The sequence below is a fragment of the Gymnogyps californianus genome, chromosome 3, assembly GCF_018139145.2.
Source record: "Gymnogyps californianus isolate 813 chromosome 3, ASM1813914v2, whole genome shotgun sequence".
Lineage (NCBI taxonomy): Eukaryota > Metazoa > Chordata > Aves > Accipitriformes > Cathartidae > Gymnogyps > Gymnogyps californianus.
The window spans coordinates 1,476,350-1,497,110 of record NC_059473.1 but is presented as its reverse complement, the minus strand read 5'-3'; the positions used below and the strand labels follow the sequence as shown (position 1 = coordinate 1,497,110).

Genomic DNA, 20,761 nt, shown 5'->3' with positions numbered 1-20,761 from the left:
ATCCTCACCCTTGCGGGCCGTTAACGGGCACGAGGCCCTGGACGTGGTTACGGCTGAACCCGGGCCATACATGCGGGAGAGAGGGCTACGGGCTCCTCCGAATTTTCCTGCTTCCCTGCGCGCGCAGAGGACATCATCTGAGCGTACGTGGAGGACCGCTCTCGCTGGCCGAGACCGAGCTGCAGTGAGTAGCGCTGCCTGGGCCTGCCCTATGCAACCTTTAGCTTTGCTAAATCTGCATTTATTATTTTACATCTTGATTATTTTTCCTCCCCGCCCGCCCCGGGGCCTCGCAGGCTTCGCCCCAGCCGCGGCCCGGCATGGCGGGAGCGGCCACCGGGATGATAAGAGGCGTGGCCTCCCGGCGGAAGCGGGCGGGATTGGCGGAAGCGGGGCGGCCAATAGGAAGGCGGCGCAGGGTCGCAACGCGCCTGCGCGGCGGGTTTGAATCGTCCGGCGGCGGCGGTTGAGGCAGGCGGGTCCGCCATGGACGGGGCCGTGCGGTGAGCGGGAACCCCCGCCCCGGGACGGGGCTCCGGGGGCCGCTGTGTGCGGGGAGGGCGCCGGGGCTCAGCCGGACCTGTGCTGGGGGAGGGGGGGTGCGTTAGGGCAGAGGGGCAGGTGCTGTGGCGGGGCTGGGGGTTTATAGGGGAGACAGAGGGGTGCAGGCCTCGGCCTTTACCCCGGGGGTGGTTTTCCCGCCGGTTTCCCGCCGGAGCTGTGAGGGTGTTAAGGCCTGGGAGGGGCCGGCGGGCGGTGGCAGGGGAGCGGTTAGCCCCTCGCCGGGCGGTGCTGAGCCTGGCCGGTGTCCGTCCTGGCTGTGGCTCTCTCCCCTTGGCCCAGCCTGACCTGCCCTTTGCCTTGCAGGAGCTACGAGGCTCGGATACGGAACTACCAAGGGACCGACCCGCTGGACCCGTGGGACAGGTCGGCGCGCCTGTGGCTCGGATGTTAGCGTCGCTGCTGGTGTGCGTCAGGATTATAACTTCCTCGAGTGTATTTCAGGTACCTGCAGTGGATAGAAGGATGTCTTCCCCTTCAAGAAAAACAAAGCCGCTTGCCCAGTCTCCTGGAGCAGCTTGTGAAGAAGTTCTTAAGTGACAAGCGGTACCACCAAGATCCAAGATTTGTTAACTACTGCATTAAGCTGGTAGGTACATGCTTTTTTGGGAATTAAGCTATCCTAAAAAATTAAAGTCGTCCCACCATTCCGTAGTTCTGTGACTGCAAAGAGCTGTGGGAGAAGGAGGAGCCCTCAGGGATGTGGTGTGGAATTCAGAGGTATTGCTCTCTACAGGAGCTCTGAGATCTTTTCAGTCTTGCTGAAAGATAGCATGTTTTTTTTAAAGCTGTGTTATTAAACTGTTTAGCTTGTGAGAGGCATCTTATCTGCCAGCTGGGGTTTATCTTTAGAAAATAATGCTTTCCTGTGATGGTAACTAAGAAATGTTATTGGGGTTTTTTTTGCCTGCAACTTCCTTGGATGTTTTTGAAAGTGCTTATGGCTTATGCATCTTTATCTTATGCAGGCGGAGTTCATCACTTCTCCTTGCCAGTATTTTGACTACCTGTACGGGCAGGGAATTGGTGCAAAGGCATCCAACTTCTATGTTGCTTGGGCTCAGCAGCTGGTAAATGAAGGCAACGCGCAGTGTGCAGGAGCTGTCCTTCAAAAAGGACTTCACAGCCAGGCACAGCCACGAGAGAACTTGCAACAGCTGTATTGGTAATTCTGACGCGTCTTTTACTTGTTGAGCTATTCAGATAGCGTACGGTTAATTCTTTTTCTTGTGTGTGTATGCCCTGTGCTGTAGCAGAGGTAGACCAATGATTATTTTTGTTAAAGGCAGGTATAAGCTTAACAGTACTTCTTTGCTGTTCGATATTTGTTGGGTGTATTGAGAATCATGATGATACATGTTCCCGCCGGTGATGATAAAACAAGAACCCAATTTCCCTATACTGCTGCCTATTGCAGGCTTTTTTATTTTTGCGAATGTGAAGCTAATGGGATATGTCCGTGTACAGTAATAAGTGTCCTGTAACTAACCTGAGTTTTTCAGTGTTACATTTCATGGCATGATGATTGCACAAGGAAATCAAAGGTTCCTGGGGAGTGGGGAGGAATGAGGGACAGGTGACTTAATGATAATAACTGACATTTCTTGCAATTTAGCTGGCTGCAGAATTATGATCCTCGGAATCCTCCTTTGCAAGGTGAGGCTAAAGATACCTGCCTGTGCTGTGGTTTAACCCCAGCCGGCAACTGAGCACCACGCGACCGCTCGCTTGCTGCCCCCACCCAGGGGGATGGGGGAGAGAATCGGAAAAAAAACCCCCAAACCTCATGGGTTGAGATAAAGACAGTTTAATAGGACAGAAAGGAAGAAAATAATAATAATGATAATAATAAAATGACAATAATAATACTAAAAGAATTAGAATATACAAAACAAGTGACACACAATGCAATTGCTCACCACTCGCTGACCGATGCCCTGTTAGTTCCTGAGCAGCGAGCCACCTGTCCTGGCCAGCTCCCCCCAGTTTATATACTGGGCATGATGTCATATGGTATGGAATATCCCTTTGGCCAGTTTGGGTCAGCTGTCCTGGCTGTGTCCCCTCCCAGCTTCTTGTGCCCCTCCAGCCTTCTTGCTGGCTGGGCATGAGAAGCTGAAAAATCCTTGATTTTAGTATAAACACTAGTCAGCAACAACTAAAAACATCAGTGTGTTATCAACACAATTTTCATACTAAATCCAAAACACAGCACTGTACCAGCTACTAAGAAGAAAATTAACTCTATCCCAGCCGAAACCAGGACAGCCTGTGAGCTGTAGCTCAATTAGATGAATCTTTTACCTTGATCAGTGAGTTTTGTCACTGAAGAAAATAAGTTTCCTGTAGAAACTGATTTTTTCTTTTTCCCCCCCTGTTTTCCTGGCCGTATTTAAAATTGTTAAGGGGAGTATATTCAAAACAAGGTATTAGTTTTCCGATGCTTAAAGCTAATAGAAATTCATAAATGAGAAAATGATTTCTACTCATTAATGCAAACCTATATTATCTGTCCCAGGTGCTACTGTTATAAAACCACTTCAAACTTCACATGCTGCAAATCAAATGGCTCCTCAAAAAGGTGTTTCAAATCCTAATGACCCAGTGTATGCTGGCAAAAATCAGGTAAATGGCTATTAATAAGTGACTTGGACATTGTGGGAAAGATGTGGAGCCCTCACATAAAGTTTAGATTGATGAATAAGAATGATAAAATATATGAACTATACCTGGTGTATCTCAGAAATGTTACTGATGTGTTTATGCTGTAAGCATCACATCATAGAAATCTCTCATTTGGGAAGCATTGGGACACACTTTTTAGTCACTTGACATGTTTCCAGATCCACAGGCAAAGAGTGATCCATCCAGCTGGTTAGCATTCTTCAGAGGAATAATATTATCGATCGATTCTGTGCCAGTCACGCTTCTTGGAAATTGCCTACACTGAATTTTGGTGAAATTCAAGTTACTTCTTCAGTACCCTCTTTAAGAATGAATAAAAGATAATACCAGAGGAAGAAGAGAAATTTCCGGGCTGGTCCTCAGTGTGATGGTGGCTTCTTATAGAAGTCAGTCTGTTGAGCTGGGAAATGACTAGGAGATGACTTTATCACAGTTCCTGAGCCCCTCTGTAGCTTGCCAGGTTAGCTTGTCTCTAAAAAGTTCCAGCTGAGGTTCTGTTCATACTTTGTGGACATCTTGAGTTAACTTTACAGTCCAAATCCTGTCACCCTGTAGTCTTCCTTCACCCCCTTCCCCACAATAAAACAACAACAAAAGAAACCATACTTCTTGTAACTCAGCTAAGTACCAGAACGCAGCACTCTCATTCTTCTGAGGTTTGGCAAAGCTAGTTACAATTCTTCACAGTCTTTCTGGCACAATCAGATGAGAGGTGAACGGGGGGTGAAATTAAAAACTGAAAGACTGCGGGTAGGAAACTGATGTAACCTTTCTCAACTTGGTCCTGTTTTCTAAAGTGCTCGTGACTCTTCCAGTTTAGTATTGCCTGCAAATACTGACAGATATCTTGGATGATGGAATAGAGCTTAAAACTTACTATGTCTGCTGCCTGTTCCTTAGCCCCGAGGTTGGATAGCTTGTCAAAGAAAAATTGGATGGGGCTGTCCAGTCTGTTCTGAACAAACCCAAGTGATCTATAACTTATATTCCTGTTTTTTGGAATAGAAACTACCTGTTCAACTAGTTCCAGTGTCCTTCTGGACTGCAGTTTCCAGAACTACATCTGTCTCTCTTAGTTCTCTGGGATCTTGTTTGTCTTGCAAAAGCTTTCAGAGATTACAGCAAGCTGTTATATGGATAATTCTTCAGGATCAGCTTCCTCAGGCTCTGATGACTTGTAGAGCTCTCTGTCTGATCTGTTCTTGCCATGCTCATGGTCTGAATCGTCATCTCTTCAATCAGAATTAAATATTAGGGGCTTCGTGGTTGCTGTTCTTGTCAAAATGAATGGTTAACTATAATATTGGAATTCTTTCTTTTTTTTTATTTATTTTTTTATTTCCCCTGCCCTGCTTTAGGGTCGCGATTCTGCTGGTCCTCAGTCCTGTTCTTCTGGTGGAAGAGAAGAAGTGTAAGTGTTGGGTGGGTTTTTTTAAGTCGCACTGTGGGAAAACTAACATGCTCCCAGAATAAATCCAATAAACTTGAATAGAGCTTTTTCTTATTTTTCCTCACAGAAAGTACGTTACATACATCTCCAAATCTGAAGTTCTTCCTAAGTCGTCATCTACTGTTGTTGAATCTGAGCAGATTGCAATGTATGATAAAAACCTGCTCATATGTGAAGGCTCTGAACTTTCATTTGAGGAGCTAAGAGCCAAGAGATACTTAAAGAAATACGAGCGCCTCAGAAGACAGCAAGAATGGGGTATTCTTCTCTTTCCACCTAGCTATTTCAGAAACATTCTCATATTCTTGGAAAACTAGTACTTGGCTGCATTCATTTCTTTTCAGCCTCTCTGCTGAAGCCTGAAAACTTTGTCAAAGCCCAAGTTAGCATCCCTGTACAGAAACAGGGTGGGGTGAGCTTGGAAACATCGGGTAACGTGCCAAATGACTGACATCGATATTTATTGTTTAAGCTCATCCCTTGGGTTTGTCTGTTCAAACCTAGATTTTCATAGACAGTGGTGTTTCTTCTGAGGCAACGGGAAGAAAGTGTGAGCAGCTCTTAGCAGTACTAGTTACCCTGATGTGAGCTCTAGCTGTGGCGCTCTGCCCCCTGTAATTCAAGATTTGAGAGTATCTTGGTTCCTGTCAGTAGGCTGTAATCGGAGAGCGCCCAGAGTAGTCTTTAAACTGTCATATGGTTATGTGTGATGCCACACTTGGTCCTTGGCCCCAGTCAGTCAAAGGCATGCTGCAGCAAAGAGTGGCACTCTGTCTTCACTTGGCCGCCTTGGCAAATGTAGCTGTGGGATGCCCCTTGTATTCTCAGCGATGGCATGCTTGTAGCTGGGATGGTCTCAAGGCATAGAAAAGGCAAAGTTTGTAATTAGGGGTAATACCTTTGTTTGCTGAATGATGACATTTTGGAGAAAAAGTAGTGGGCTTTCAAATAGACAAATCAGGTGTTAGAGAAGCAAAGCCAAAACTGAGTGCAAATAAAGAGCAGCTGCTCAGAAGTGAGTTAGTTGTTTATCTAAACATTTATAGGAGGGGGGAAAAACGTTGCTGGGGGATGTTGCTGGATGAAAGAAGTGATTACCTCATTTGGTGAAGGAAGAAATGGATGAATTGTAGTCAGTGGAACAGGGAGAGATTCAGTGGGAGGGAAGATGCTAATGCATTTTTAAAACAAGTGTTTGAGTCTGGATTTCTTTTATTTTTTTAATCCAGTAGTTGTGTATGATAAATCCCAGTAGGGGCAGCTCTTCCCTTGGGGACCGCAGGCTCCATCCCCGCCCAAGTTTCTCCAAAGGGTCATGTTGGTAGAATCTTTCAGAGTTGCTTTCCTTTTGTGCTGAGGATGGGTGCCATTAGCATGCTTGCAGCAGCACAGAGCCTGGCACCACAAGCGCACAGCAGGTGAGAGGTAGGCTAGCCTGTGAGCTCTGCTAAAAAGCGTTAGGGCTGGCTGCCGCTGATTGCCAGGCTCGTGCTGAGATAGCGTTGTGTAGCCCTCCCCTGAGGGATCAGGACTGAGAGGTTAGACACGGTGGGTCATGTGGGAGATACCGGCTTCTCCCAAACTTATGCCTCCAGAGCTGAGTGTCATCCTACTGTTGTACAGACTGCATAGCTAAATTTAAAATTCAAGCAGCTTGTAATGTCTGTGTTGAGAAACTCATTTGTATACTGATTAACTGTTTCACTTAATATCATTGTTTAATCCTTAGAAGAAGAAGAGAGAGACTCCGTAAGGAAAAAAGAGTCAGCTGTCCTTGAACTGCAAGCCCTGCAGCAGAAGCTGGAACAGCTCACCCAGCTCACTAAAAGCTTGGAGGAAACTAGATTGGAACCAGCATCTACGACATCAGCTGAACCAAATAAGATGGTGGTAAGTCTTGATCAATAGTCTATGATCAATAGGAGCAGCCTTCATGAACTTATCCAGTTGGTGGCCGGTCACAAGTGGTGTTCCCCGGGGCTCAGTATTGGAGCCAGTTCTGTTTAATATCTTTATCAGTGATCTGGATGAGGGGATCGAGCGCACCCTCAGTAAGTTTGCAGATGACACCAACTTGGGCGGGAGCGTTGATCTGCTTGAGGGAAGGAAGGCTCTACAGAGGGATCTGGGCAGGCTGGATCGATGGGCCGAGGCCAGCTGCATGAGGTTCAACAAGGCTCAGTGCCGGGTCCTGCCCTTGGGTCACACCAACCCCATGCAACGCTACAGGCTTGGGGAAGAGCGGCTGGAAAGCTGCCCGGCGGAAAAGGACCTGGGGGTGTTGGTTGACAGCCGGCTGAATATGAGCCGGCAGTGTGCCCAGGTGGCCAAGAAGGCCAATAGCCTCCTGGCTTGTATCAGCAATAGTGTGGCCAGCAGGACTAGGGAAGCGACCGTCCCCCTGTACTCGGCACTGGGGAGGCCACACCTCGAATCCTGTGTTCAGTTTTGGGCCCCTCACTACAAGAAAGACATTGAGGTGCTGGAGCCTGTCAAAAGAAGAGCAACGAAGCTGGGGAAGGGTCTGGAAAACAAGTCTTATGAGGAGCGGCTGAGGGAACTGGGGTTGTTTAGCCTGGAGAAAAGGAGGCTGAGGGGAGACCTCTTCACTCTCTACAACTACCTGAAAGGAGGTTGTAGCGAGGTGGGGGTCGGTCTCTTCTCCCAAGTAACAAGTGATAGGACAAGAGGAAATGGCCTCAAGTTGCGCCAGGGGAGGTTTAGATTGGATATAGGGAAAAATTTCTTCACCAAAAGGGTTGTCAAGCACTGGAACAGGCTGCCCAGGGAAGTGGTGGAGTCACCATCCCTGGAGGTATTTAAAAGACATGCAGACATGGCGCTTAGGGATGTGGTTAGTGGTGGACTTGGCAGTGTTAGGTTAACGGTTGGACTCGATGATCTTAAAGGTCTTTGCCAACCTAAATGATTCTATGATTTTAAGATTCTATCTCACAAAATTTAACCATGCTTTAGACAGTAACCAGAGTAGATTGCAGCCTGAACTTCCAGAATTTAGTTAATAACACCTGACTAGTATAGATACCTGGCATAACTTGAAATACTTGAGGAAATATATTTTAATTGTTAAACCCAAAAGTTCATTTTTGCTTCTACACAATTTAGGTTTAGTTGCATACGAAAGTTCTCTTATGCATGAAAAACTGTTCTAGTTATGCAGAAATAAAAGGGAAAATGGCAACGGCTATACTTGTGGGGGGGTGTTTGAGCATAAAAGAACATTTCTCATCTCTAAAGGTGCATCCACATGTGACACCCAGTGCAGCTCTACAGCAGAACTGGATGGCATCTCGTCAAAGTTCAGATCTGCAAAACGCCCAAGGTCTGGTGCCAGACCAGCCTCAGTCAAGTACTTTGTCATCCACTGCTCTTACACTGCAGTCAGTGAAACCTGTCGGCCACCGGACGACATCAGCCTCCCTGGGGGAAGTAACATATAAGAAGGATGCAGTCAAAACTCAGCTAGAGCTTGGAGAACTCCAGAACAGTTTGTTACACCCTCCATTCAGTAACGTTTCAGCTTGGGAACGGGCACATCCTGACTCAGCTCTTAATTGGAGCACTGGAGAACAGTACGTATAAACAGGCTAATTCTTGCTCTGCAAACTGTGCAGTCTTCAATATCGACACTTCAGCTGAGAATTAACTAAAAGAAAAGGTGTCTCTCTTCCTCTTCTGAAAAAAAAAAATCTGAAGTAGCCTGTGGAAACCAATATTTAGACATAGATCAAACTTACATAACTTACGGTCCTAATTTCAGTTTTTAATTCCTTTAACCCTGTGTTTTTGTTGTAATAACTAAGAGGAAATTCAGTGTGTAACTGAAGTAATTAATTATTCAGCATTGCTGTCCCTGGCATGCCTGAAATAAACACCAGGATATGTTTAGTTCATGCAGATCCCATACGTTACATCTTGGCCACAAAGGTCTCCAGAGAAGAAAAAAAAGTGCTTGTATTTATCTTCTGCACTCTTGCTTGCGTGCCTTAGCTAATACAGGAAACAAAATTGGGGGCAGAGGGAGAAACCTCGGTTGGCAAAGCAAGCATGGCTGAGTAGGCTTGGCCAACGAGAGGAAATGGAACCAGTTGTCATTGACTCACGTTATGGAGTTACTTGGAGGCAAACTGTATCCAAGAAGAGTATTTAACGCCTGCCTTTTAACCTTTTTCAAGGACTCTGCTGCCTTTCAGGTTTTATACCTATTGGCAACTGTATGAGAAACTTTCTGGGGGGCAGTCTCTAATAATATTCTAAAGGATCTCTCATTTGCTTCGTTTGTGTGACTAAAAAAAAGAGTCATTCATGGGGGGGAAAAAGTAGGATCACTAGTTGCCGTCTGTCTGGGATGTTTCTTTTGTTCTAGACTGGGAAAGGCCTCTTTACTGCTTAGAGTGCAGTACTGCTAAGTCCTGAACTGAAGCTGGAATTTAAATAATAGCTTTTAGTTCAAGCTAATGTTCTTAATCTTTCCTTTGAAGGCACCCTAACAAGAAATCCACTGGACTAACTACTTCTGTGGATGTGAAAGAAGGTAATAAGCCCAGTTTTGATAAGACCAATGCTATTGGTATCGCTGTTACTGGCTGGGGATCAATAGCGTTTTGGCTACTAGTTCCAACCCTAGCTAAGCTTTTTGACTTTCCTAACTCCATCCCTGCATGTTTGGGCAATGTCTTTATATCCCTTCCATGGAGCCAGTCCCTGTTTCCACCTTCTGTGCAATTCCTTTTTGTTTGAGCTCGGTCGGGAGTTCGCTGTTTGTCCTTGCTGGCTTCCTGCCTGCTTGACTTTCTGTGTCAGAATGGATCATTCCTGTGAATCGAAGACGGAGTCCTCGGAGGCCACCCAGCTGTCCAAGGTCCCTCTTGCCCTTCAGGGCAGTCTCCCTTGGGAATCTGCCAAGCAGGTCTCTGAACCAGCCAAAATCTCTCCCAAAATTCTGGGTTGTCATTCTGCTACTCATCTTGTTTACTTCTCTTACTAACATTTTGCTAGCTACTGAAATGTTAATAAACAATCCCAGGCTACTTCAGAAATGATCTTGCTGTTCTCTTTTCTAGCATCTAGAGTTGGAAATTCTTCCTTTGCTTCTGGAAATGCTTCTCAAGCTACCCCAAACACCTCGCTGGGAGGAGCAATGCAGGCAACACCGTTCAAAGTGCAACCTTCACCTACAGTTCATACGAAGGAAGCGTTGGGTAAGCGTCTGGAATAACATGCTAGTTCCACTGGGGTTAATGGGATCTTGCCTGGTAATTTTAGTGGAGTCGAATATACAAGGAGGCTATCTAGTGATGGGCATGTGCACCGTTCAATCAAAGAGGAAAATAAAATTAAATTGGTACTCTTCTTTTGCGATTGTCTGGATGACCCAAACCTTTTGACCAGAAATAGATGCTTTAATAACATCCCAGCAGCCACATCTTGTAAACTCCCGGATACGTCACTGGTGATACACCTGCCAGGCTCCATTGGACAGCATGTTCTCTGAGCTGCTCTTGTCAGTACTGTCAGCGACTCCTGTTTCTGAGGTGAAGACCTACGACAGACTAATGTGGAAGAATGTTAGGAAGTTAATAAATCAACTCTGGTTGATGTTGAGCTTCCCCCAAAGTGCCGTATGCAAAAGGTCTTTGATTATTTAACGGGCACCGTCAATTCTAAACGTTGCTTTTTCAAAATCCTAAGAGGGAAATTGCAATTGTGTTTCTGATGTCAGATGTGGAGTAATAATGTCCTGATGCTGTTTTATCCCTTTTGTACTCTTCTGCCATGTTCTGTTTTGATAGTAAGCCTATTAACTGCTACCATGTAGCAAACTGCTGCAGCTGAATATATATGTGTAAAAATAATAATTAAAAAAAAGCTTGCGATATTCATTAGCCTTCCAAATATCTAAGAAGATAAAGGAGAATTTGCTCCTTTAGGGGAACTTGAAAACTCATCTTGGAGAGGGAACAAAAAAAAAAAAAAAAAAAGGCCAGGGCACCAACAAGTATGTGTTGGCCAAGTCAGATCTTCCTGTGTTTGTTCAGTTGTCTGGAGTGTTTAAAAGCAATATGAAGGAATAATTGGTTATTGGCATTTGACAAATAATAATTAATTGGCTTTTGATTTGACTACCACACAATGGAAGAACCTCTGAAAATTTCTTTTCTTTTACTGGGGGTGATATTCTTGTGGGGTTTATATCTTCTTCTTTTTTTTTTTTAGGATTTCTCATGGATATGTTTCAAACACCCATCTTGCCTGAACCATCTCCTCTTGAAGAAAGCGAGGAGCAATTTGAAGTCTTCTGCAGAAAAAGTGGTAAGTACTACTTGTTTTTTCAATCCATGATATTTCACTCCTTTATTTCCTGTTTACCCCTCCCACCAGTCCTCATAATTTTGAGATAAGTAGTTGTTTGAGTAGGTGTGAAGAAGCAACTTCTTTCCTGATAATTTAATTTACTGACAATTTCTAAATTTTGATGTACAGTCTGAGAATGGCAGAAGCACTTTACTGTTAGCAATGTGTGTATTGAACATGTTGCTTCTCTGTAGAGACTTCTCTCATATTTAAAACCTAATTTTGAAAAGGGCACAGCTGGTACTTCATATGAGTAAAGCTTTTTTCCTAAAACATTTTGCAGGCTGGTGTCTGAATCGCCAGCTTGCTGTAACGGTTAAAATCGTCTGAAAACCAGGCGGTAGCAGTGGCTTTCAAGAGCGAGCACAGAGATATTTCACAACTGGTCAGATGCAGCCAAGAAGGCTTCTGTACTCTGGCCAGTCTTGGTTTTGAGATGAAAAAATCTTCCCTGTTTCCAAGAGCTTATAGGAGAGATAAGTTGAGTGGCAATTCTGAGGATGCTCCTGGTCTAGCTGGATGCAGCCATGACCATCAGTTGCCTGGTTAGGGGTGAAAATGTGACTATTTATATAATCTTCATTGGATGAAGATAATATCGGTTATCTTTTTATTTTTAAGGGCATGATGGAAGTCTGAAAACTAATGTTGTTGCCCCTGTCATGCCTGCGTTTTCTATCTTTGAAGATGAGAATGAAAAAGAGAACAGTGGGTAAGGAGGAAAAAAGTAACAGCTGAGTTCAGTTTATGAAGAGTTACGTATAGGATTGATTCTATTCCATATATTTTTGCTGTGACTGTATTTGCAGTATCAGGATTGGCTTGCGTACGATCACTAGCAGCTGTGTGGAAGTGGCATGAGAAAGCTGTAGTTGCTTCTCTGTGGAATTGCGCAACTTTCCTGTTTGGGCAGTGTGCTTGAGATGCTTAATTTTCTGCATAGCCGTGCATAGCTTGTTTCTTTGAGCTACTGCAACTTCTCTAAGGATCTGCAAATGGGATTCTTTAAAAAAATTTTTAAAAATTAAAAGTTAAAACCAATAAGTCTTTGTTCTGATCAGTCTGCCTGGGAAAGTTTCTGGGGAAAAGCTATTCTAAACTACCTGTTTTGTCAGGATCCCACAGCATAAAAACAAGCCAGAAGAGCCCAGAACTATTGGAGAACGTCCCTTGACTGACTGTACAGCAAGTACAGAAGTGAGTGTTCGGTCTTATTGCAAGAATTAGCCTTGAAAATGGGTTACGTAGTTATAGGGGGTATCGGAGGTGGTTGTGTTTACCTTTGTTCTATCCCAATCCCGCAATATTCTTGTGACTGATACCTAGCTGCAGCCTAGATAACCTTTCCCATTTCCTCCCAATGGGATGAACTTTTTCAGTTGTTAATTTTCACGAAACTTCTAGGAGCTTGATAGTGGAGACGGCTATCCCTTGAACAAATCTGGCTGCAGTTGATGTGTAGATTTGGCATCTGTTTGGGGGAGGAAGGACAGGGAGGAAGAGACACTTAATGTTCTAATAACCACCTCACAGTTTTCATAGCCAAGGAGATGCATAAAACTCCAGGCTGCTTGGATATAAGTGATCACTAAGTAATGAGATGGGCTTTTTCAGACTTTTAAGGCAATTTTTTAGTTGTCTGGCATTTTGCTGTGGTATTGATTATTGCCAATGCTCAGGTCTGATACAAAACAATGTAAACCTGTGATTTAGGTTCGATTGCCATTCCTTTATTTTTCTAATATTGTAAGCTGGCACATGCAGTCTCAACATTGTCGAAACTGACTGCAGAGGCTGCTGGTAGGTTACAGTGCAGCTCTGGCAGGATAGTTCCGATGGCTTAGTTTTAAATCTTTATGTATTTTTTCCTCTCTAGGAAGAAACAGGGACACCGGAGTTCTTGCGGGATGATTATACGGTGTGGAATGTACCAAGTAGTAACAAAACGTTAGCACCCAGTCCAAACAACACAAGAGACTTTGCACGAGCTGCCCAGCTTGTATCAACACCATTTAATTACCTGTCGGCACATTCGCGACAAGCTTTGGAGGACAAAGGTAAAATAATGAATACTTCAGGTTGAGAGCATGTAATTCAGTACTGTGTAACTCCATTTCTGTGCCCTGGTTGCCTCCCAGGCCTTGCCAAATACCACGTAGGTGTGGCTCCCGCTGCTGCCGCTTCTGAGGACGTGTTCCTTGCAGAACAGCAGCTGGAAGCATGGGCTGGCCCAGCGCATACGCTTTCCGAGAATTTTTAATTGGGGGAATAAGAGAAGGTAACGAGGGACAAGAGAGGCTTTGACTGTGTTGTCGGACTGCTGTGTTCTGAACTGTTCCAAGGGGTTGTAAATAGTCAAAAAATTGACTGAAGTCCCAGCACCTTCTTCTTCTGGGGGCACCTTTATGCTCGTCTGCCCCTCTTTAGTCTTGGAATACACTCCCTAAAGAAATCAAGCTACTATCTTTACTCATATATTTTAAAATAGGCTTGTTCAGTTCTAGCTTCTGTGATACCTTAGCAGCTTTCACAGCTGCAGTGTGACTTAACCTTCTTGTCTTGGTAAGAATACTCTAAATGTGCTTGCCTTTGGGGAAAATAAACGTTTGCTGTTGTTGCTACTCCTTTTGTGCAGCCTGTGGGGATGACTTGCCGCAAATGGATTTGGAGTTTTCTGAAGAACTGCACAAGCAGACAAAAACTAAGAAGCTAAGGTATGTCATGACTTGCTGAGATTTTCAAGGCTTGAGAGTGCTGGGCAAATCTACGCCAGAGCAGGCAGGTCTGCTATGCTGCTCTCAATGCAAGTTTTCCAAGTAATCTAGAGCTGACGTGTTTGTGTCAGACTGACTCTGCTTAGCATACATCTCAGCACTTTGCAGAGTTAAATGAACCTGGGTATGGTGATAATGCCCCTGAAAATGCTCTTAGGATTTAAGTTTTCTGACACGTTTAAATCAAAAGTTAACCGTCCAGAAAGTTTTAATGGCTGTGTATGTAAAACTACTGCTTTCTTTTCAATATTGGCTGAACCTGTTGACCGATGAACTTGAAAGTTATTAGACTATGGGTAGCACGATATGGCCAGATCTTATTTTCTTAAGAAATGTCCATTTTATTCATCTTAATGTTGGTTATGGCCAAAGTTGCAAGTGTGGACGTTTGACACGTTTGTGCTTACTGAAGATGCAAAATACCATGGCAGTACTGTCAATTAATAATATTTTGTTTTAAATATGTAGCCCTGCTCTTGAACACATTGCAGAACAAGGAGAGCTTCAAGGAAATGTCTTGAAACAAGGAAAGGGAATTCAAGGAATTGCTACAGCTGCTTCTCAAAGATTACATGAGCAGACTGCCACGAGCAGAACTGAATATTCCTCGTCTGTTGGGGTGGACAGAATTTCCCATGAAAAGCTGTCTGGAGCTGGGCAGGACAGGCCAGCCCAGAGTGTTAGAGCTGCAGGTACAGAGCATTGCCTACAGTTTTCTCCCATCGAGCCTGAGACCAGAGCGGTTTCATGTTCTTGCAGCAGTGCTTTGTTCCAACGTGCAGGTGGTCACTGCAGTGAGCAAACAGTCTCGCAGCTCCTGCAAGGAGATCGCTGCGTACGTGCAAGTGATGTAAGGAAGGACAAATGTGGGTCGTACCTGTGTTACACGATGCCAAAGAGATTCTGAAGTACAGGAGTACTCGGGAGTACCTAAGAGTTCTTTGCTAGTTGAGGCTCAAATACTGTACTTCAGAAACATCTGTTTTCAACTTGCGATTAAAAAAAATTTCTGGGCGTCTTTAACGGAAGGCATAGGTATAAAAGCTGGATTGTCAAAATTAAGGAATACTTAACTTATCCCTCTTTGATTTTTGTGTTGTGGGTTTTTTGGTTTGTTTTGTTGTTTTTTTTTTTAAATCAGTGACACTCATTCAATTATAAGCTTATGTTACCCCTTTGAAATGATGCTTTTCTTATAGCTTAAATATTTTTCTTCTTTCTGTGAAGTCCTTGTTGAGAACCCTTGGGATAAGGAACTGATTTGCAAATTCTTATCAGAGCTTCCTAAACCACTCCACACCTATGCCAACTACTTTGAATGGAAATCTGCTCTTCCATCCATCAAACTGAAGGCTGAACTCCCACTGGGTAAGAGCTACTTCAAACATTTCACTTTAAAGCATTTCTTGAAGCTTTTCTGGGAACCTCGGAAGTATTTTTGTAATTCAGTTTACTTGCACTTATATCCAGATAGCTTCCAGATTATCTGAGCCTCAGATTTTAAATTAGACCTGGTTTTTTGTTTGTCTTTTGTAGCATAAGCATTTTTGATTAGGCATTCTGAGTAGGGAATTTTCCTAGTTTTCCTTTCCTAGTAATCTGTGACACAACTCTCAAACTTTGTATAGAGCAGCAGTCCTGTGTCAACAAAATCTGTATGACAGTGATTGCGACATACTTGTATGACTTAAACATTAGTGTTTACTTTTTAAGGAATGCACTTTGGAATTTGATTACTTCCAGGGAGTCAGACAGAAATAGAAACACTGATTTTTTAGTATGTGGCACTTTGCAGCACTCTTGTTCTCAAGAGTGAGTGCAGGCTCTCTTCTGTGGAACGGCTGGCTAGCAAGAAGAGGCTTGTAAAGAAAGACTAGCACTAGGGTTGAAGCAGTAACTTATTTTTAACAGTGCTTTTTTATATATATATTATATATATATATATATGCTTTATAGTGCACCTATATGGTGCTTTTTTCTTTTTTTTCTTTTTTTCCCTGAGTAGCGATGTCTCTTCTGTGAAGTTTGCAAGAAGGGCTTAAAGTTCTTAATCTCTTAAAGGTTCCAGCTCCTTCCATGTGGACTGCTTGGTTGGAGAGGGAGCTTTTGCCCAAGTCTATCAGGCTTCCATTCTGGATGCAAGTAACCCTAGAAACAATCAGAAAGTAATATTCAAGGTAAGCAGTGTTGATTCAGAATAGCTCTGCTGGAAAATTCGTGAGTCTTATAGTAATGACACCTACCCTGGGTGGATTCTGCTGAGTTTTCTTATTTATAAATATGAAGTAAAGCATATTGGTCTATCCTCAAAGCCTCGTTCAGATTGAGTGCTGTGATGTCGGATTCATTCTACATGGGAAGTTATTTATGCTCTTGACTCGACTTGCCTCTTCATCTTTTCTTTATAAGGTCGTCACAAGTATCCTGAGGAGTAAGAATTACAGCCAGGCTATCTTTCTCAGCTGAACAAAGGCAGCTACTTGTGCGAGCGCTCTTAGTCCACAGCAAATGAAAATGTATGTGGTTTGATGATAAAATCGGGGCCGCTCTTTGTTCCAGATACGTGCCCGCTAGCTTTCCACAAGCGTTTTTGCACTTTGTGCAGCCAGCCTGTTTGGCGGCAGCTGGCTATTACGTCGACTTTGCTGGGTGATACCTCTCTGGCGCGGTTTTATTAATAAACGCGCTTGTCTCGATGGCGATTGTAGATTGAGCGGCTCCCGCTCTGCTCTGCCCTGTCTTCTTCCAGGCTGCTTCAGTGCAGGAATGAGCAACAGATGATAGCATGTGTTTACATCAGAACCGCTGCCAAAAGGAAAGTCTGTGCAACTGCGAGGTCAGCTCAGCCCAAGAGGGTTGTGCTAGGTCACACATCCCTGCGTCTGCTGCTGGCTGAGAGGGCGCGTGTACAGTTACTACAGTCTGGCTGAAACGTGGTTGTGTGATTGAGTTCACACATGCACGCACACCCCCCTTAAGCCACTCCACATTAGATCTATCTTTGGAACCTTTTTGTGGATCTCCTCTGGAACATTTAATCTTTCAGGGAAAAAAAAACACTTGTTCGTGTTAACACCTTAACTGAGAGCTTTCTAGTATGTAAAGGTGACTTCAGTGTTTTTTGAAGCATCAGGTATTCAACGTAGCGGGGGAAATAGCAGGGGAAGGAATCGGAAGGGTTTTCCTGTTTTGACTTCAAAAGCCTTCTCTCTTATGCAAAATGTCTGTTGCCAGCAGAAACATCGATGTCGCAGAAAGACCGACATTTTAAATAACACAAAAGAGTGTATAAGCCAGAATGGAATTGTGGCGTGTAATTGAAGTCTTGATTCAAGAGGATTAATCATTGAGTGTATCGACCTGAGGTTAATTACTGTAGATACAAGTATTGTATTTGGTCAAGAGGAAAAATGCCTAGTCTGCCATTAAAAAAACAACAAAAAAACTCAACCTGAGAAGAACTTCTGCTTTTAACGCTAATAGATTTTCCTAGTAAATCAACTTTTTGGTTACAGGTCCAGAAGCCTGCCAACCCTTGGGAGTTCTATATAGCAACACAACTGGTAGAAAGGCTCAGTCCGAGTGTACGCCACCTCTACATCCACTTTTATTCTGCTCACTTCTTTCAAAATGGAAGCATTTTGGTTGGTGAGCTCTACAACTACGGAACATTGCTGGTAAGTGTGATCAGCTTGTGCTCTGGAACTTCTATATTCTTTTTGGAGTGCTATCACATTACAGTATTCAGATGTCTCCTCTACTCCCCGCTTTACGGAACTTCCTTGTGAACATACTCCGTGTTTATCAACATGGACCTGTAATCCCTGTCGAGTTGTCTCTGTGTCGCTGATGGTTCTTCCCTATCTTTTTGTTTACAGAATGCCATAAACATTTACAAAAAGCTTCCGGAGAAGGTGATGCCTCAAGCACTTGTAATCTACTTTGCCGTAAAAATTCTGTATATGGTGGAAGAGCTCCACAGCTGCAAAATCATTCATGGTGACATTAAACCTGACAATTTCATACTTGGAGAAAGGCAAGTATTTCCCTTTGCTACCTGAGATGCCAGCAGATTGTGATGTCGTAGCCTTGATACTTACGTGATCGCTTCATGTCGTCATGATTGAAGGTTTCTGGACAATGATACATGTGACATAGATGGTCTCTCTCACGGCTTGACGCTCATTGACTTGGGCCAGAGTATAGACATGAAACTCTTTCCTGAAGGAACAGCTTTTACTGCAAAGTGTGAAACATCTGGATTTCAGTGTATTGAAATGCTGACGCAGAAGCCATGGAACTACCAGGTATGAGATTGCATAGACAGCCGGGACGTTTGGAGCTTACTGCATGCATCTGGCGTGAATAAAGGGAGTATAGAAATGCTAGGCTTTTGCACTAGAGTTGTAGCTTCAGCTTGTCGCTTTAAAAACGCGATCCTGAACCCTCTTCTTACGGAGCTTGCCCTGTTGGCTCCACGGCGTGTTCTTCAGCTAATTTTTAGCGGTCTCAATACGTTTTTAATACGAAACTTGTTTATACTTTGTTTAGACGGACTACTTTGGCATTGCAGCAACGGTCTACTGCATGCTCTTTGGTACCTACATGCAAGTGAAGAATGAAAACGGTATCTGGAAGCCTGAGGGAGCCTTCAGAAGGTTGGTGTCAAAAATCTTTTCAAAACCTTCCTTTCTCTAGAAAGATGCGTCATTAGTACCAGGTTTGTTTGAGGTTAGTTTCTGTACAGCTTTCAGTGGTGCTTGGGTGCACTTCCTGGCGCCCTAAAAAACTGCGGGTGTTCAGCGCAGGGGAACTGCTTCAGAGAATTCACTGACTGAAGCACAGGAAGCGTTTCAGCAGCGCACGTGGTGAATTGCACGGCGTCCTCAGCTGCTTGCTGCCTGGAAGGAGGAAACGACAACTAACGAGGAAAAAATCCCACTGGTTCGCTAAGCAGCGTGCCGCAACGGAAGCTGCGTTGTGTTACAGCGATGCCTGCAGTTGCTCCAGCCTCTAACTGGGGAGGGAGCGGGGTAAATACGGGAAGTAGTATTTTAACAGCTTGAGTTTTTTAGAAATTTTTTTTTTGATCCGTTTTTGTTCCTTTGCAGGCTTGCCAACGCTGACCTGTGGAAAGAGTTCTTTGAGAGCATGCTAAACATCCCCAGTTGCCACAGCCTGCCTTCTCTAGGAGTTTTGCGCGAAAGGCTGAAGGACTTATTTTGCAAGTCATACGCAAAGGAAATAAAGTTCCTTCGGAACAGACTTGTTGTGTTGCTCATAGAACACAAGCGGTCACGAAAATAAGCATTTCGTTTGCACAGTTACTGAGGACTGGCGTTTTATTGATGTGAAACCTTTTTGTAATAACTTGTTTTAAAAATAAACGTTCATGGGGTTAACTTCAGGAATGATAACTTGCATCTTTCTATGCTTTTGTGGAAAACAAAAAAAATTACCCTAAAATTACTTGTTAATTTAACTTGTCCACTTTGGGAGGCATGGGCGTGCTGGAGACTGTAGACAGTTGTCGTAATATTGTGCATTTCTAAGAGGGAAAAAAAAAAAAACTGGTGAAAGATAATCTTTCAATGCGGTCCAGCCAGGTGAAGGGCAGGCTGATCTTTGAAGCGTAAAACGTACGTGAGGTGTCGAGGAATCATTTTCCCGACATGAAAAATGGTGAACAGAGCCTTTGGGGAGGAGCCAGTTGTTGGAAACGGGAACGTAATTCCAGACTGAGACTCCACCATCGTGGAAGACTCCCGCATCTCTTCTAAGAGAAGTGAAGAGAGCACTTGGAAGTGAAATAGCACGTACGTAACGCGGGCTACGAGAGCGTGAACTCGTATAGCTTTCTACAGCTGATCAGGGGAAATCCCACGGTCGGTAGGTGTAAGGAGGACAGGTTTTCTGTAGGTCTCTCATCTAAAAAAGCCACTGCGGATAATTAATGAATACGAGGAAACGCTGTTTCGAGGCGGTGACGAGATGAAGGCGCAGACGAGCGACAGCGCTCCGAGCGCTGCTATTGCAGTTCTTTGAGGCTTGGGGCTCCTACCTTCACAGCCCTCCTGCTCTGCCCTTTCTCTCGGGTTGAAAGAAGCCGAGGTTCGCAGCTCAGATGTAGATGAGAGAGGACTGAAGTCACACTTGCCACTTGTGTTACATCCACTTCTGACCAGCCACAACACAATTATTAGAGAGGAGGGGGGAAAGCCAAGAGGCAAGTGTCTCTCCTGACTGGCATTGAAATGGTTGTTTTCTGCTCGGTCTGAGGTTTTGTTTGCCTTTACTGCGGCAGAATATTGTGAAAATACTCTGGGGAAAATGCCAGGAAAGCGTTCCTTTAAAAGTGCCCCCTCTTCCTTTTTATCTGTTTTTATGTTTCTTAACTACAGCGGCCGTACCCCAACACGCTGAATCGTTGCTGCCTATGCAAGTCGCTCACTCGAGTTTGCGTGAGGCTGGCTTGAATTTATAGCTATTTTTTTAAACGTCAAAATAACTTGAATTACCCGAATTACACAAACTCCAAAGAAATCTAGCAGGCACCTTGAACACACCAGCTCCACGGCGGCATCCGTGCTGGGCTGTCTTCCTTGGCTTGGGAGCAAAGGCTGCGTTCTCCTCAGGTGGGAACGGACATTGCTTCTTTGGAGCAACGTCTGCATTGACTCACACCAAGCAACCGTCTCGGGTGGACGTTTTCTCTGCTTGCCTTGCTTCAAAGCAAAACTTGCTCACGGTATTTATTCTTGCAGCCAAACATTTAAAAAGGGTACCAGGAGTAGCTGGATGTGGCCGTTAGGTACCGCGAAGGACGGACGGCACCTCCCGAGCTCCCCTTGCCGCGGAGCGACTTTTCTTTTTGTCTCTCCTCATCCTTCAGCATCGCTAAGCCGAGACTTGCTGC

General features: G+C 44.3%; 1 protein-coding gene across 1 annotated transcript; it reads left to right on the top strand.

Moving 5' to 3' along the window:
• Positions 1-486: 486 nt before the first annotated feature.
• Positions 487-19,247, top strand: BUB1 (BUB1 mitotic checkpoint serine/threonine kinase). The gene is made up of 25 exons (XM_050893022.1): positions 487-503; positions 868-927; positions 1,006-1,150; positions 1,530-1,726; positions 2,177-2,217; positions 3,080-3,186; positions 4,605-4,657; positions 4,764-4,954; positions 6,426-6,586; positions 7,955-8,289; positions 9,199-9,251; positions 9,781-9,918; positions 10,934-11,029; positions 11,693-11,783; positions 12,187-12,268; positions 12,948-13,128; positions 13,707-13,785; positions 14,314-14,537; positions 15,073-15,213; positions 15,907-16,022; positions 17,361-17,522; positions 17,724-17,881; positions 17,975-18,152; positions 18,397-18,503; positions 18,957-19,247. The coding sequence occupies exons 1-25, from the start codon at positions 487-489 to the stop codon at positions 19,150-19,152; spliced, it is 3,309 nt and encodes a 1,102-aa protein (XP_050748979.1). The 3' UTR covers positions 19,153-19,247.
• Positions 19,248-20,761: the final 1,514 nt, after the last annotated feature.